The sequence below is a fragment of the Gossypium arboreum genome, chromosome 12 (genome assembly GCF_025698485.1).
Source record: "Gossypium arboreum isolate Shixiya-1 chromosome 12, ASM2569848v2, whole genome shotgun sequence".
NCBI lineage: Eukaryota > Viridiplantae > Streptophyta > Magnoliopsida > Malvales > Malvaceae > Gossypium > Gossypium arboreum.
Window position 1 is genome coordinate 91,862,639 of NC_069081.1, and position 15,553 is coordinate 91,878,191.

General features: G+C 30.4%; 1 protein-coding gene across 1 annotated transcript; it reads left to right on the plus strand.

The window, feature by feature from the left end:
* The first annotated feature begins 11,740 nt into the window (after nt 1-11,740).
* LOC108479071 (transcription factor MYC2-like) lies at nt 11,741-13,689 on the plus strand. The gene has a single exon (XM_017781494.2). The coding sequence runs from the start codon at nt 11,766-11,768 to the stop codon at nt 13,386-13,388; it is 1,623 nt and encodes a 540-aa protein (XP_017636983.2). The 5' UTR covers nt 11,741-11,765; the 3' UTR covers nt 13,389-13,689.
* The last annotated feature ends 1,864 nt before the right edge of the window (nt 13,690-15,553 follow it).

A 15,553-nucleotide genomic window follows, 5' to 3' on the forward strand; every position in this document is an offset into this window, starting at 1 on the left:
TGTCTAATCGGTCCCTTCATTAGCTCATTGAAATTAGAAATAAATTGCATGTTTGAATAGAAATGAACGGAATGAATATGAAAAGAGAAATAGGAAACATTTAGGAATGATTATGGTTTTCTTCGAAATGGAGAAATGAAATCATTTGGAAATGAATGTAGGTTTCCAAAAATGGAAATGAAAATGGAAATGATCCATTTGCAATCTTTTATTGATTACTTAAAAAATGATCGAAAGAATGAGTTTATATTTTAGGACTTTTTTGAAGCAAAAAAATGAAAATAAACCATTCAGTTATAGTGAACATGTTGATTTTTGAAATACTAAACATATTTTCTTGAAATTTTACTAGGGGGAAAATTGATAAAAGTTTACGAAGAGTAAAATCGTCAAAATTTTGCTAAGGATAAAATAGGGATGAGAAAATTGTTTTATATATAAATATTAAATTTTATTTTGGGGAATAGAAAAACTAAATCGAGTTGGATTACATTATAGAGTACTGAGTCAAAAAGGCTTAGAAAGCAATCATAATTGGACCCGATGTGAGAGAGGCCAAAAACTCCTCATGAATGAAGGGGGCGACAACTCTAGTAGGAATACTAGGGTGTGTCGTCGACCTTAGTCCTATTCTAAGTAGGATGTTGTTTTCTTATTTGAACATAAATCACTACAACTCAACAAGGGTTCTACCTTCTCGTCTTATAAATAGATGGCATTGGTAAAGCTATTAACACAACTTTGAAAGATTGTTATTCTACCGAAAACTAGAGGAATTTATTCTTAACTATTATATATATTTTTCAAGAGTAACAATTCTACCGATTTCTATTAAGAAGAGAGAATTTTTGTTTTCACCCTAAAATGAAATAAATTTTTTTCTAGTTCTGTGTTTCGATTCAATTGGTTTGAGCCTGCAGTCGAAGTAGTTTGTGGAATGAGAATAGCGAAGAAGATCATTTGGTTGAAAGTCGGTAACAATGAATGTCCGCTAAGTCGAAAACAAAAGTACGGATTTGGTTAAGTTTTATTGCTATAAATATAACAAATCGAGTTGGTTTTCAAAATTTTAATTTTCCGTTGTACAAGAAATTGTTTTTCAAACCGGGATTTTTCAAACAAGCGTAACTACTAAATTAGTAATTACACTCTCTTGTAATTACAATGAATTATATTCCTTAGACGTGTTTGGCTGACAAAGTGTAATTATATCGCAGTTCCCTATGTCATGTTTGGCAGTACAAATTGTAATTACACCATTACTCAATCTATAGTTTTAAAAATATTAATTACTACAAAAATTATTAGTACAATAAAAAATTTCTAAAAATAAAATCAAGTTATTATTTGTATTATGTTAGTCCAAAAAGGTACTTGATAATACGATTACTGATAAAAATAACAAGAAAAATAAACATCATATGCAACTTTACCTAATTGTTCTAGTGTTTCATATTTGTTGAGTTGTTCTCTCTTTAATATTTAACGTATGCTTCTTATCATCATTTGTCTGTCCTTGACCGAGCTCATCATCATCATTTGAATTTCTATCATTAAGATTATCAAAATCTCATTCTTCCATATACTCTTCAAAGCATGGATCATCTCAATCCACCTATGAATGAAGTTATGAAGTATGCAACATGCTAGTACGATCCAACCTTCTTTTATATACTAAGGTGATGTTAATATGTGAAATATTTTTTTAGAACAAAAAATGTCCTTTCATCCACATTTCAAAGCCTAGAATGTCTCAAATTAAAGAGTTTGTGAACCATTCTCTCAAATGATATCATACCCTAAGATATGGTGCAAGAAAATCTATTATATTTGCATAATTATCATTTATCATATAACAATCGGGTACAAGGTGCAAATAGTTTGTAGCTTTAATTATAAAAAATATATAAACATAATTTGGAGGAAGATGACTGTGCCACGGCGTACGAATACCGAGCAGAGAATTAAAACAAAATATAAGGATTTAAAGCGACTTTGACTACAAGTGTGACAGGTCAGGTGTAATTTTTGTAAGTTTTACAGCGGAACACTTTGAGCATTCCAATGATTGAACCCAAGAGAGATCAGGTGATAAAGTGAATGAAATTGATCAAGCATACAACTAAGAAGTCTAGCTACGACAGTTCATAATTCAAAGTTAATTACACTAAACTATACCTAGGAAGACTAAATTGAATAGCATTCAAAAGTATAACAAATATTAATTCGTTGAGATAAAGTGGTTGGTTGTTATCCATGTTGCTAAATTAATTCCAGAATTAGGGATCTAAATTGCTCAAACTCTTGATTGGTCCAATTTTACATCTCAGTCACCATTTTACCCAATTAGATAATTTAGTTTGGTTTATATATCGACCTCACTAAACTAAATCGAGACAATCAAATTAGGTCACAATAGGATCTCCTCTCGGTCTCACCTATCTAAATGTTTGCCTAAAGGCATCAATTATAGGTTTTGAAGATTATTCGATTTAGTCAGTAACTCTAAAATTAATCATGCAACATGTCAATCAACCAACCACCATAAAACTTAGTTCCTTCTCATCATCAAAATATAAAGAACAACCAATCTCATGCTTAAATGATTCATCAAGTAACCAAAAAGAGACAAGGTTTAGAAATGTTTAGTGATTCTTAAAGGAGTCTTCTTTAAAGATAATTACAACAAGAATGATGATAAATCCATAGCCCAAATTAATATTTTTGCATTTTCGATAACTAACAAGATGTGAATCTATTGAATGCTATAAAAGAAAACCCAAAATAAAAATGAATATTATTATATCTATTTGAAAGAAAACTAAAAGACCAATGAAAACAAAGAAGAAAATAGCAATAAATAACTACCAAGCTAAGAAAGGAAAAGCCTAGAAAGGAAAAAATGGTGAGGGAATAAAATATGTTAATAAAAAGATGATAAAAAATTCCCCCTTTATTGTGGCATAAAGATGCCTTAAATATATCAGATCCCTTAACCTTAACATTGACAAAAATACCTTTAAAGAAAATGATGTGACTTAAGCTAAGTTTGGACACAAAATTGCTCCTGCAGCTTTCTGTACCCGTCAGACTTCAGTGTTGCCACACCCAAGCTTTGGTGTCAGGAAATCCGTGGCATTAGACACGAGCTTGGCTAGGGGTTCTTGGTGTCATGACCTTGACGACAATAGGCACGGGCTTGGCTTGGGGTGTAACAACCTGTTTTTCAGCAGCGTCGAAAATAATGATTTCGAGATCACAATTCCGACTAGCGAGTCCATGAACATTAGTAATTAATATTTATGAGTTAAATATAGTATTATGGTGAATTTTTATTGTATATATTTTATTAATTTGTTTGTTAGTCAAGGTACAAGTGGTTATACCGAAAGTCAATGCTTTTGGAAAAAAAGGTATTGCGACTTCGTTTTCATAAACTGAGCTCATAAATATTTTTTATTAAATATTTACGGATTTTTTGTATAAGTGGGTTGAAGTTTGGTTTAGTAATTTTTGTGATTTGATAGTTAATTAAAGAAAAATGGTTAAATTATAAAAATAGTAAAAATTAATCATTATGGAATTTTATTTAGTTTAAGGATCAATTATGCAATTGAGCCATATTGCATAAGTGAATGGTGGAAAATGATGGCATATTTCACTTAGTAAAGTTGAATATAATTAATTAAGTTATGAAGATAATTAATTAAAACATTAAGTTTAAACAAGGTATAAAAGTCAAATAAAAGAAAAGATGGTGGTTGTCATCATCTAAAAAGAGCCATAGCTGAAACATGGAGAAAGAAATAAAGGTTTTCAATTTTTAAGCTTTTTTCTTCAATCGGTAAGTGATTTCAAGTTTGTTTTCTTATATTTTTTATGTTTTTGAGAACGTTGCAATTAGGTTCAGTTAACCTGTATCTCTATTTTCAAAATTGTTAAAGTTTGTAAAAGATGTCATTGATGTTTTATTAAATCTTTTTTGGCTATTTGGTTAGTTTTGAAGCTTAGATATGTTAATGGACAAGTTTATAAAGTAAAAGTTATTAGTTTTGAATTTAGGGACTAAAATACAATAAATTTGAAATGTGCATGAAAATTTTGAAATTATGAGTTCTAAGGGACTATAGGAGGATAGAATTGAGATCCATTTCAAAATCGAAGCTCAAATTTAAAAGTTATAGTATTTTTTATTTTAGGGACTAAATTGACATAAATGTAAAACTTGGAAAATTGTTGTTTAGATAAAATTAATCTATTATATGAATTCAATATGCTATTGAATGATAATTGAAATAGCTAATTGAATCAAATTATGATTTAGATCAAGAATTATAATAGCCAAAGGACGTACGTGGAAAAAGGAAAATTACCAACTAGTCCTTGTTAGCTAACCGCTATAGTTTTGTCAGGTCAGTTCATATTGTATTACTAAATTCCTATTGCTGATGTATTTACTTAATTAGAAAATAGTGATTTTTCGGTGATTATGAATTGTGGTGTAATTTGAGGTTAAATCCTGATGAACTTAGTAAAAGTCTTGAATACGAGGTTTCGAGTTAAAGCCCGAAGGTTTCGAGCTCTAGCATGTGTTGTGGACTCAAGAATACATGTACTTTAAGCCTTGACTTGGCTATTTATCATGTATTTTTAACCTAAACGAGTAACCAGACACTTATTCATTATTCATGTAGGACTATTTTTACTATTTAGATTGTCTCATCAAACTTCAAATACATCTCAAATTCATCAATGAGACAATCTAAAACATCTAACATCTTTACAAATTAACCCCCAGGTTAGCTAGATTAAGCTAAAATGATAACAAAAACATAAAAAGTCATTAAAAATGGGCAAAAATTACATACCATGCATGAAAACCAAGCTTAGCCGATTCTCAAGCTAACAACAATGGTGATTTCGGTTCATCAAGGAAAGAAATAAGATGATAGCATTTTTTTTTACATTTTTTTACCACTTAAGTCCATCAATTCATATTTTTATAGCTATTTAACACATTTAGCTAATAGAAACTAACTTTACAACTTTAGCCTTTTTTACCTAATTAACTATCTAAACGTTAAAATTTCCTAACCAAATTTTAGTACGACATTGTAATAACCATATAAATATTAAATAAATAATAAAACATTGACATACTAGTCGAAATTGTGGTCTTGAAACCACTATTTTCGACACCATTGAAAACGGGTTGTTACAATTGTGCCTTGCTTAGGATAATTGTTTTTCATAATGAATTGTGTATGTGATTAATAATTGAGGTAAGTAATCATTTATATTGTATGAGCTTACTAATTATTTTAAATACTTACTCGTGTTACTAATTTTCTATAGATTTTGGATGTTCGAAACATGTGAATTGGCTCAACAAGAAGCACACACTTACTGTCTGTAACACCCCCAACCCGTATCCATTGCCGGAATAGGGTACGAGGCATTACCGGAGTTTACTAAACATTTTCAGATAATTTTGAGTCATTCATTATTCATATTTTGAAAATAACGATAACGTTTCTCTATTGGGCCCTCGAAGCCCCAAACATACATTAAAAACCAACCAGAATTGAATCGGGGTCAAAAAAATTTCGCAAAATCTTAAATTATATTTTCATCTAAGTACTTACCATTTCAATGCTCCTTATAATTAAACATGTTACCATTCAATCAATAGCTTGGCACTTGTCTAAGCATCATACAACAACATTGTCAATATACTTGCACATACTTCATATAAATTTAACAATGATATACCTATTTTCTCAACATATCACACTTAAGTTCAATAATAGTCTCAACTTACATAATTTCCTTATATCAACATATCAAAGATAATTATATATGTACATGTCACAAAATATATTATTCTCTTACTATTTCTTCATAAGCATATATCATTCATTTCGTTATATCAATATTTCATGCATCATCATTTCCTTATATCTTATGTATATTTACTTTGGTAATAGTTCGTATTAAACTTAACATAAATTAAATTCCATGTATCTATACTTATTTCATTTATCTATCTTCTTAATTATTTCATACAACTATTTTGTACATATATTTCCATATTACCAATTCCTGTAAACATTTCACACAACCATTTTGTACAACCAATTCATATAACTATTTGTCATCCGGTACATATTACTCGAATATTAGTTGTTCAATAGATATCTTGGCGTCTCTCTTCCACGGTCTTATTTATCTTTGACATGATGCCATAGTGTCTTTCAACTATGGTCTTACTCATTTTCTGTCATGTTGCCATTGTATCTTTCAACCATGGTCTTATTCATTTCATGTCATGCTGCCATGGTATCTTTCAACCATGGTCTTACACATTTCATATCAGGCTGCCATGGTATCTTTCAACCATGGTCTTACACATTTCATATCAGGTTGCCATGGTATCTTTCAACCATGGTCTTACACATTTCATATCGAGAGCACACTCCGCTAACCTCATCCTTACAAAGGGATTACCACCAGCTAAATCCTCAGTAATATAAACTCATAGAGTATTGTCGGGATTACCACCAAAGCTAAATCCTCGCAACGACAATTATCAGAATGAGCTTGGATCCAATTACTACCCAAGCTAAATTCAGACCTAATTCGGATTACCCGTCCGGCTAAATTCATTTTCCACATATTCTTCAGAGGGCTATATCAAGATAGGATCACCCGTCCGTGCTAGATCCTTTTACCGCCAATTCCTTTTCGAGATCCATCGAAATTTCCTTTCATTCAACCAAGATTTCTTCCCATTTTATCAAATATATCAATGTTTCATCAATTTTCATACAATGAACATTCAAATCATATTCACATCAATAACATATATTTCAAGCATTAAAGAATATAATTCAAGTTACATAAACTTACCTAGCAAAATTGTAGAAATATCAAGATTTAGGGACATTTTGGTAATTTACCATTTTCTCAATTTTCACCCGATATTAAATTGAAAATTTCATTCAATTTATTAATTTAGATAATAAAACAATTCATTCCTTCAATTTGATCATTTTGACATTTTTACAAAATTGACCTCAAGTTTTACTTTTATTCAATTTAGTCCTTAAGCCTAAAACATGGAAATTAGCCATGCAAGCTGGATATTCATATATATTTTTCCTCCTCCTCCTCTCCATTCCACATCTTTAATGTATATAACACACTTGTAAGTAACATCATCTATAATTTTTATTATTTACTTTTATGAATATTCAAGCTGTTCATCTGTGTCATAGTCACTAAATTATTTATATCTGGAGCTATAGAACTCTAAATTAAGATCCGATAATTTTCCCTGAAACTAGGCTCATATATATTCTTACCATAAAATTTTAAGAATTTTTTGTTTAGTCAATAAGTACAGTTTATTCTTTAAAGTTACCCCTATTCTGCTGTCTGACAGTTGTGACCCTTCTTCACTAAAAATTAATTATCTTCTCGTAAAGAATTCAAATGATGTTCCCATTTATTTTTATTGAAACTAGACTCATTCAATATTCTAAACATATAAATTTAAGCCCATAATTATGATTATCCAATTTTTTATGATTTTTCAAAGTCAGAACAGGGAAACCCGAAATCATTCTGATGTTGTCTCACAAAATTTATTATATCTCATGATTTACAAATCTATTGCTTACACTGTTTCTTCTATGAGAAACTAGACTCAATAAGCTTTAATTTCATATTTTTTTCATCTTCTAATTCGATTTCTTAAATTTATGGTGATTTTTCAAAGTTAGTCTACTGCTGCTGTCCAATATTGTTTTAGTGCAAGTTGTTTATTACCATTTTTCCCTTAAGCTTTAATAAATAACAATTTCGTCCCTACTCAATTAGCCTCTCAATCGAGATGATTTTTCTCAATTAACACTTTATTCTATCACTTTAAACTACTTTACAACTTTTGGAAATCATAATTTCAGCACTAGACTTTAATTCCAACATTTTCACAATTATGTCCTAAAATCAATTTCCATTAATTTTACTAACTTAATTCATACTCTATTTCTATTCAAGTTCCATCCCAACTCAAATTTAACTCCTAAATTTTCAGCTTATTTAACTAGTTTCAAAATTTCCTCAAATTAGCCCTTCAACATAAAACTTATGAATTACTTTACAATTCAATCCTTATTTCATTTCTAACTTGAATTTCTATCAATTTAACCCTTATTTCATCATTTTACTCAACATGAACAGTATCTAAAAATCTAATATCTTTTCAAATTATCAACTTAATTTCATCAAAATCTTGTCCAAAGCTTCTAAAATATCAAAATTAAGTAAAAAGGGCTCAATTGACTTACCTATTAAACTTTCAAGCTTCACATCTTTGATTTTCCCTTTTTTTTTCTTTCTTTTCTCTTTTTCTTTCCTTCTTTTCTCTTTTTCTCTCTTTCCTTCCCCTGCTTTCTGTTTCGTTTGCTTTGTTTCTTTGTTTCTCTCCTTTATTTCTTTTTTCCTTTTTTATATATACACACATGTATTTATACTTGAATAATAAGTATTATTTATTTATTCATGTGTATATTATTAGTACATTTGTGTCCATTTATAACTATACATTTGTCATTATTTAATATATTTATCATATAAAATCTTATAATATAATTATTTAATTAATAAATATCTATTTAATATCTAATACATGTATTACAAATGTATGTATTTTTATCCATACACTTGTATATTTTATTTACTATACATTTGTCTTTATATTAATTTGTTTATCACATAAATATCTTATAATATAATTATAATAAATTAATTTAATATCATTTATTACTAATATATATATTAATTAAAATCTAAGTAAAATCTTAGATTTTTATTTTATATGCTGCCTCACTTATGCTAAATGGCATAATTGCCATTTTGGTCCTTTTATTTTCTTTTAATCTATAATTAAACTTTCACACTTTATTCAATTTAATCATTTTATCTAATTATCCTTAATTAAGCTAAATTCACTTAATTAAACTCTAATTAACCACTCTGAACTTTTTAAATATTTTTGATAAATATTTACGGATCCTTTTTTTTTTTTAGTAACGAAGTCTCGAAAATACACTTTTCCGATAACCGCAAAATTCGGGTTATTACACTGTCTCTCAATTTGGTAGGTTTTTAATGTTCCAAATTAGTTACTTGTGGCATGTACATAGGATGGCTAAAACTTGTACAAGTTTATGAATGTATTAGCATGGTTGTATATGTTTAAAAGTTCATTTGGTAACCTAATATGTGTGATATGGCTTATGCTAAGTTTGGCATTAGAAAGTTAATGATAATGGCAAGTTTTAAATGATATGTCTACAAAATAGTAAGTGTTTATGTTTGGCATTGTTGAGTTTGTGGTATTAAATAGTTAGGTAATTTGGATTGAATCATAATGATTTGAGTTTGAATATGTGTTGGTGCCAACGAGGGAATATTGGTTGTATGTTTTGGAATAGGTTTGAATGGTATAAAATGGCATTATAGGTCACTTTGATTGGATGGCATGAAACTTGCACAAAAATGGTCATTTATGCTACACATGGTCAACTACACGGCTGTGTGTCACACACGGGTAGATGACACGGTCGTGTGCTCTATTTGTTCAATATGGTTTTGATTCCATACGGCCACGGTTAGTTACATGGCCTGGCGACACGACCGTGTGACCCTGGATTACACAACATCAGTCTGTTACATGATTTGGGGACATGACTGTGTGATATAGCACCACAAGGCCTTAGTCTATCACACAGCTGTGTGACCCTTGTTTTACCTTTTTACCTATCTTTTTGTAAAATTTTCAATTTGATCTTGAATTGGTTTCGAGTCAGTTTAAGAGCTTTTGAAAGCTCGTTTGAGACTCGAATTTGTTTGAAAGGCCTATTAATCATTAGGTTCTACTTGTATTGTTTATATATGGAATATTACAGATAAAAATGTATGTGATTGTTTATGTTTACTGTTGTAGCATCCTGTAGCTCGGGTTCGACGATCAGACCGGGTATAGGGTGTTACATGGGGCATTTGGTGTCACGATAAAGCTTCATGACAGTGGCACTAGGTTCCTTCATTTCAACCATTGGTTTGGAGTCGTGACCTCGAGGACTTGTAGTTCAGACTTTAAGGCTTGATGTCGTAACGCCACACATTTAGTGTCGCAACTTCAGTGGCAAATTACTCCAAGTTGATTTTTCGATGAAGTTTGCTTCTTTAAGGTGATAGGGAGTCAATGTTGCGACACGCATACACCTATGTCGTGACCCTCACAACAATTGAGGTTCTTATTGATGTTTGGCCATAGTCATCTCCCTACACAAGTTCAAATCAATCATTAGATTCCTAAAAATATAGTTTTACCAATTTGAGTCTCAAAAGAAGTAAAATGTAAGAAAAACTATTATTAACACTAAAAGATAAGAATCAATAAAAAACATTAAAAATACTCGTAAACTACTTGAGAACAAGCTCATTAAATATTTGAGAGAGCCTAATTTGACATATGAAATTACGATAGATCATAAGACTTATGATAAGTTATAATCTTTTTATAATACGTAAATTAAGTAAAAATAATATAAAATTTATAATATATAACCTTTATAAAAAAATATAAAGTGTCAAATAACTTTTATAACTCTTCCTTACAAATAATATGATTTTTTACCATAATTTAAAAAAATTATTTTTTTATAAATAAATTATGATAAATAACTATAACGATTTTTTTAAAGAATAAGTATATTATTTTTATAATCTATATTATGGACACATAATTAAGTTATGCCCATACTTCTTGGCCATAATTTTTATAAATGAATATATTATAATAATATTTTTAGACTAAGAATATATTATAATACTTTTATAACATGTAAATTAATTTTATAATAAACATTTTCACCTTTGAAATTTTTAAGATTTGAATAATATAATATTTATTATAACTTTATAAAATACAAATAGATTATTTTTATAATATATTTTTAGGATTTACAATACAAGAAATTTTTTATAACTATCCCAAACACTTAAAACATATTCATGCTTATAATATGTTTTTATAACTTACACTTGTATAAAATATTTTTTTTAAATTAGATTCGGGTGTACTTCAATTCTCACCTTTAGCTTAGAATTGGAAAGTTACATGGTTTTTCAAACATGCTACCATTGTGTAATTACAAGTAATTACACCTAAATCCAATTATTATGTGGCTTCCGAACACTAACTAAATGTTAACTCTGTTGAAATTTGGTCTTATTTAATTCTTTGAGACTAATGCTCTGTTTGATAAAGTATTGAAAAATTCAATCAACCGAAAATTAATATTTTCAGTATTTAAATTTTTTAAAATATGTTTGATAACCCACAATGAAAACTACTAGATCAAAATTTCTCTACAAAATGTAGAAAGTAATAAGTAGATTACTAGAGAATAAATTCAATAATTTATTTTATTTTTTAGCATTATATTATATTATATCAAACAATCTAATTATATTTAATATTTAACTTTAAATAAAATACCAAATATATTTTATAACTTAATTTCAACACTGAATTTTCACTACTTATCTCTTTAAAACTTAAAATTTCAATTTATCAAGTATAACCCAAATTAAATAATTTATGTACTAATTTGATTTTATCCGTATAATGAAGGGACGTGTGAAATACATTCCCCCACAAATAAATGTGGAATAAAATAATCATTACTTGTATGTATTTTCACAACAAAAACAAAAACCTCCTGCAGGGGCTCTCAGCCAGTCAGCCTTTTAGATTCCCACATTGTATTCATTTTATCCTCGTTTCTCTCCTTTTTTTTCATCCCTTGGCATTTCAGTCCACACGTTTTTCTTTTGTTTCTCATTTGTCAGCCATGGAAGAACTAATCATATCTCCATCTTCATCTTCATCACTAGTTTCATTTTCCCAGGAAACTCCACCTTCAACCCTACAGCAAAGGCTTCAATTCATAGTCCAAAGCCATCAAGAATGGTGGACATATGCCATATTTTGGCAGACGTCAACCGACGACCACGGTCGTTTGTTCTTGGCTTGGGAAGATGGACATTTTCAAGGAACCAAAGACACATCTCCCAAATCAACACCCAACAACAACAACAACAACATGTACAGCATTCAAGGCTTACATAATGAGCGAAGGAATGTTTTGAAAGGACTTCAAGCACTCATCGGAGACAACCATGATATAAATGGTTCGTTGGTCGACGGCACTGATATTACTGATGCTGAATGGTTCTATGTGATGTCATTGACTCGATCTTTCTCTGTCGGTGATGGGGTTTTAGGCAAGGTTCTTAGTACTGGCTCTTTGGTTTGGTTAACTGGTGCTCATGAGTTGCAGTTTAATGATTGTGAAAGAGCTCGAGAAGCTCAATTGCATGGTATCGGAACACTTGTTTGCATACCAACAAATCGTGGTGTTCTTGAACTTGGATCTTCGGATATGATTAAGGAAAACTGGGAACTTGTTCAACAAGTGAAATCCTTGTTCAGGTTCGATCCAAACCTAATCTCGGGTTCAACCCAGTTCCTTGAGAGGACTATCTCCTTTCCAGATATCGGCTTACTAGCCGGCATTGAAGAAGAAAATGGCGGCCCTGATAATAAAACCATAGAAGATTTAAAGCCAGGGCAGCAATCTTCTTATGTGGACTCAGAGAATTCAGATTCCGATGGTGCATTACTTGCCGTGAATAACACCGAGAAGATCAGAACCCCAAAGAAACGTGGAAGGAAACCTGGTCTCCGACGAGATACACCAGTGAACCACGTGGAAGCCGAGAGGCAACGCCGTGAGAAGCTAAACCATAGGTTCTACGCTCTCCGAGCTGCAGTCCCTAACGTGTCGCGCATGGACAAAGCGTCGCTGTTATCCGATGCCGTCACGTACATAACCGAGCTAAAGTCAAAAATCGAAGACTTGGAATCACAGCTTCGGAAAGTGTGTAACGAGAAAGTGAAAGTGGAAACCATTGACGCCATGGATAACCAAAGCACAACCACGTCCGAGGAACAAGCAGCAGCCAGGCCTAGCAATTCATCATCGGCTGCAACTGCTAGGTTTAGTGACCTGCAACTCGATGTCAAGGTTATGGGAAACGATGATGCGATCATCAGGGTTCAATCAGAGAATGTGAACTATCCTGGTGCTAGGTTAATGTCAGCACTTCGTGACTTAGAGTTTCAAGTCCACCATGCAAGCATGTCGTGTGTTAATGAGCTTATGCTCCAAGACATTATTGCAAAGATCCCTTATGGATTGACAAGTGAAGAAGCTATTAAATCTGCTCTTCTCCGGAGGCTACATCAGTGATATTATTATTTAGTATGTAATATCTGTTTTAATTTTTTTTTTATTTGTTTTAGTGTCTGCTTCAAGTGATTTCCCATTGAGTTTTAATATCAAGTAATTAAGGTGAAAATTTCAAGCAAGTGAGCAACCTTTTTTTTCCCCGGTTTAGTTTTCTTGTTGCTGTTCCCCAGGTCCATGAAATGTTTGATCTCGAAAGAGTACGGAAAGAATAGTGATTTTTTAGGCTACTAGGCGCTCAAGTAAATTTTTTTTTTTGTCACTAAACGTTAAATCTATTTAATTTTGTTTTTTTATCATGCAACTATATTCGACTTTTTGTTATTTTTATTTTGGTGATAAAAAAAATAAAGCTGAATAGTTGGGTTATCATTTAGTATTGTTTTACAGTTAGGTGACAAAAATAATTATAATTGGGTGACCTCTATTGTAGTTTGTCTATTTTTTTTAATGTAATTATATTTTGAAAAAAAAAAGGAATAAGGTAGTATTTTCTAAAAGTAAATGGTTAGTTTTAGCATAATTATTTATAGGCTAAAATATGTCATAGGTCCCTGTACTCTTCACAAATTTGGAATGTGTATTTTTCCAAGGAATTTAGTCCCTCGACTTTAAATTTCGAAATTTAAGTCCGATTGTTAATATTATTATTTTTTTGTTAAATTTATTAGTGAGACGTTTTGAAATAAAAAAAAAATACTTACTTGATAGCAATGTAATTTAAAAATTACGTTGTAAGAGACAATAATTTAACAAAATAATCTTAACAGCTAACAATAGGATTTGAATATTAAAATCTGAAAACTAGAGAGACTAAATTCAAGTAATAAAAGTACAATGACTAAATTTAAAATTTACAAAGAGTACATGAATTTATTACATATTTTAGTATCATTTATAAGGGAATATTTAATGTTGTTAGTGAATAATGACATTACACATTATCATTGAATAAAACAAAAAATAGTGGAGGACTTATAAATAAATATTATTTTTTATACAATATTGGGGGTGGAAAATGGGAGTAATAGAGTTTGAACTAACGTCAGATGGGTGTTTGACAAGAGTTTTAACTACCGCTCTATGCAAGTCAAGACAAATTGCTAAGGTAAGTCTTTGAAGTGGTTGTCTATGTGCCAATGGAAGTTCCCACTTCGGTAATCACTGCGACAAACATCTTACTTGCCATATTTGAAAGTGGACAATTTTTAGAACAAAACCTTTGGGCTATAATCAATGTTGATTTTTTGGAAGTATTTAAGCCTATCAATAAAGGTCAATCCATTTGGAAAAAACACATCTTAAGGATTAGATCAAATCTTACATATAAAATCTCTTACTTTCTGGAGATTGGATCGGGAGCTTTGAAGATATATCTCTAAATAGTCCACTTTACATTGGTTTTTATTAGTATATTGTAGCTATTGTAGCTACTGTTTAGTAGGGATTATGTTTATGTACGAAGTATCGAAGGCACTTATCATGTAACACCCTAGCTAATTTAATTTTGTTTCTGTGAATTTTGTCATTAATATGTATCTACTTTAGTAGTTAAGTGATTGGAAGGTGTGTATGAGGTCTTGGGTTCAAGTTTTACTTTTGGAAAATTTTATTATTTTTTTATTCTAACATTATCCCTATTGGGTGAGTTTATGTTATATTTTTTTGGTAAACTTATATTAGAATGAGCCTGATGGTTTGAGTGGTAAGATGTTAGCTTGCTCTAAGGTCTCGTGCTTGAATCCCCATACGAGCATAAATGTTAATTTTTTCTTCGGTTGCATGATAGAGTTTGGTGGAAGTGAAACTCTGAGTTAGTTGGGTTGTTAGTGGGATAGTGGGGAGTTAAGAGTTAGTAGGAGTGTAGTTCAAATTAAATAATTTTAATTTATCTTATTTTTTTCTTTTCTCGAAATTCCCCTTATTCTGAGGTTTTTTTTCCTTTTCTGTGCTCTATCTATTTTCTTTCTTTTCCCATTTGACTCTGCCATAATTCTTTAATCATATTGCTCTACTTCGTAATCGCAGTTCCTTTGTTCGATTCGGTAAGTGGTGGGTGACTTTTTGTATCCTGTTTTCACTTTCGTTCTCTGTTAATCAATTGTGGAGTTTTCTTTTGAAAATGCGTAGGGGTGTGTAGTTAGGAGTTTTGATCGTTATGAATTTTC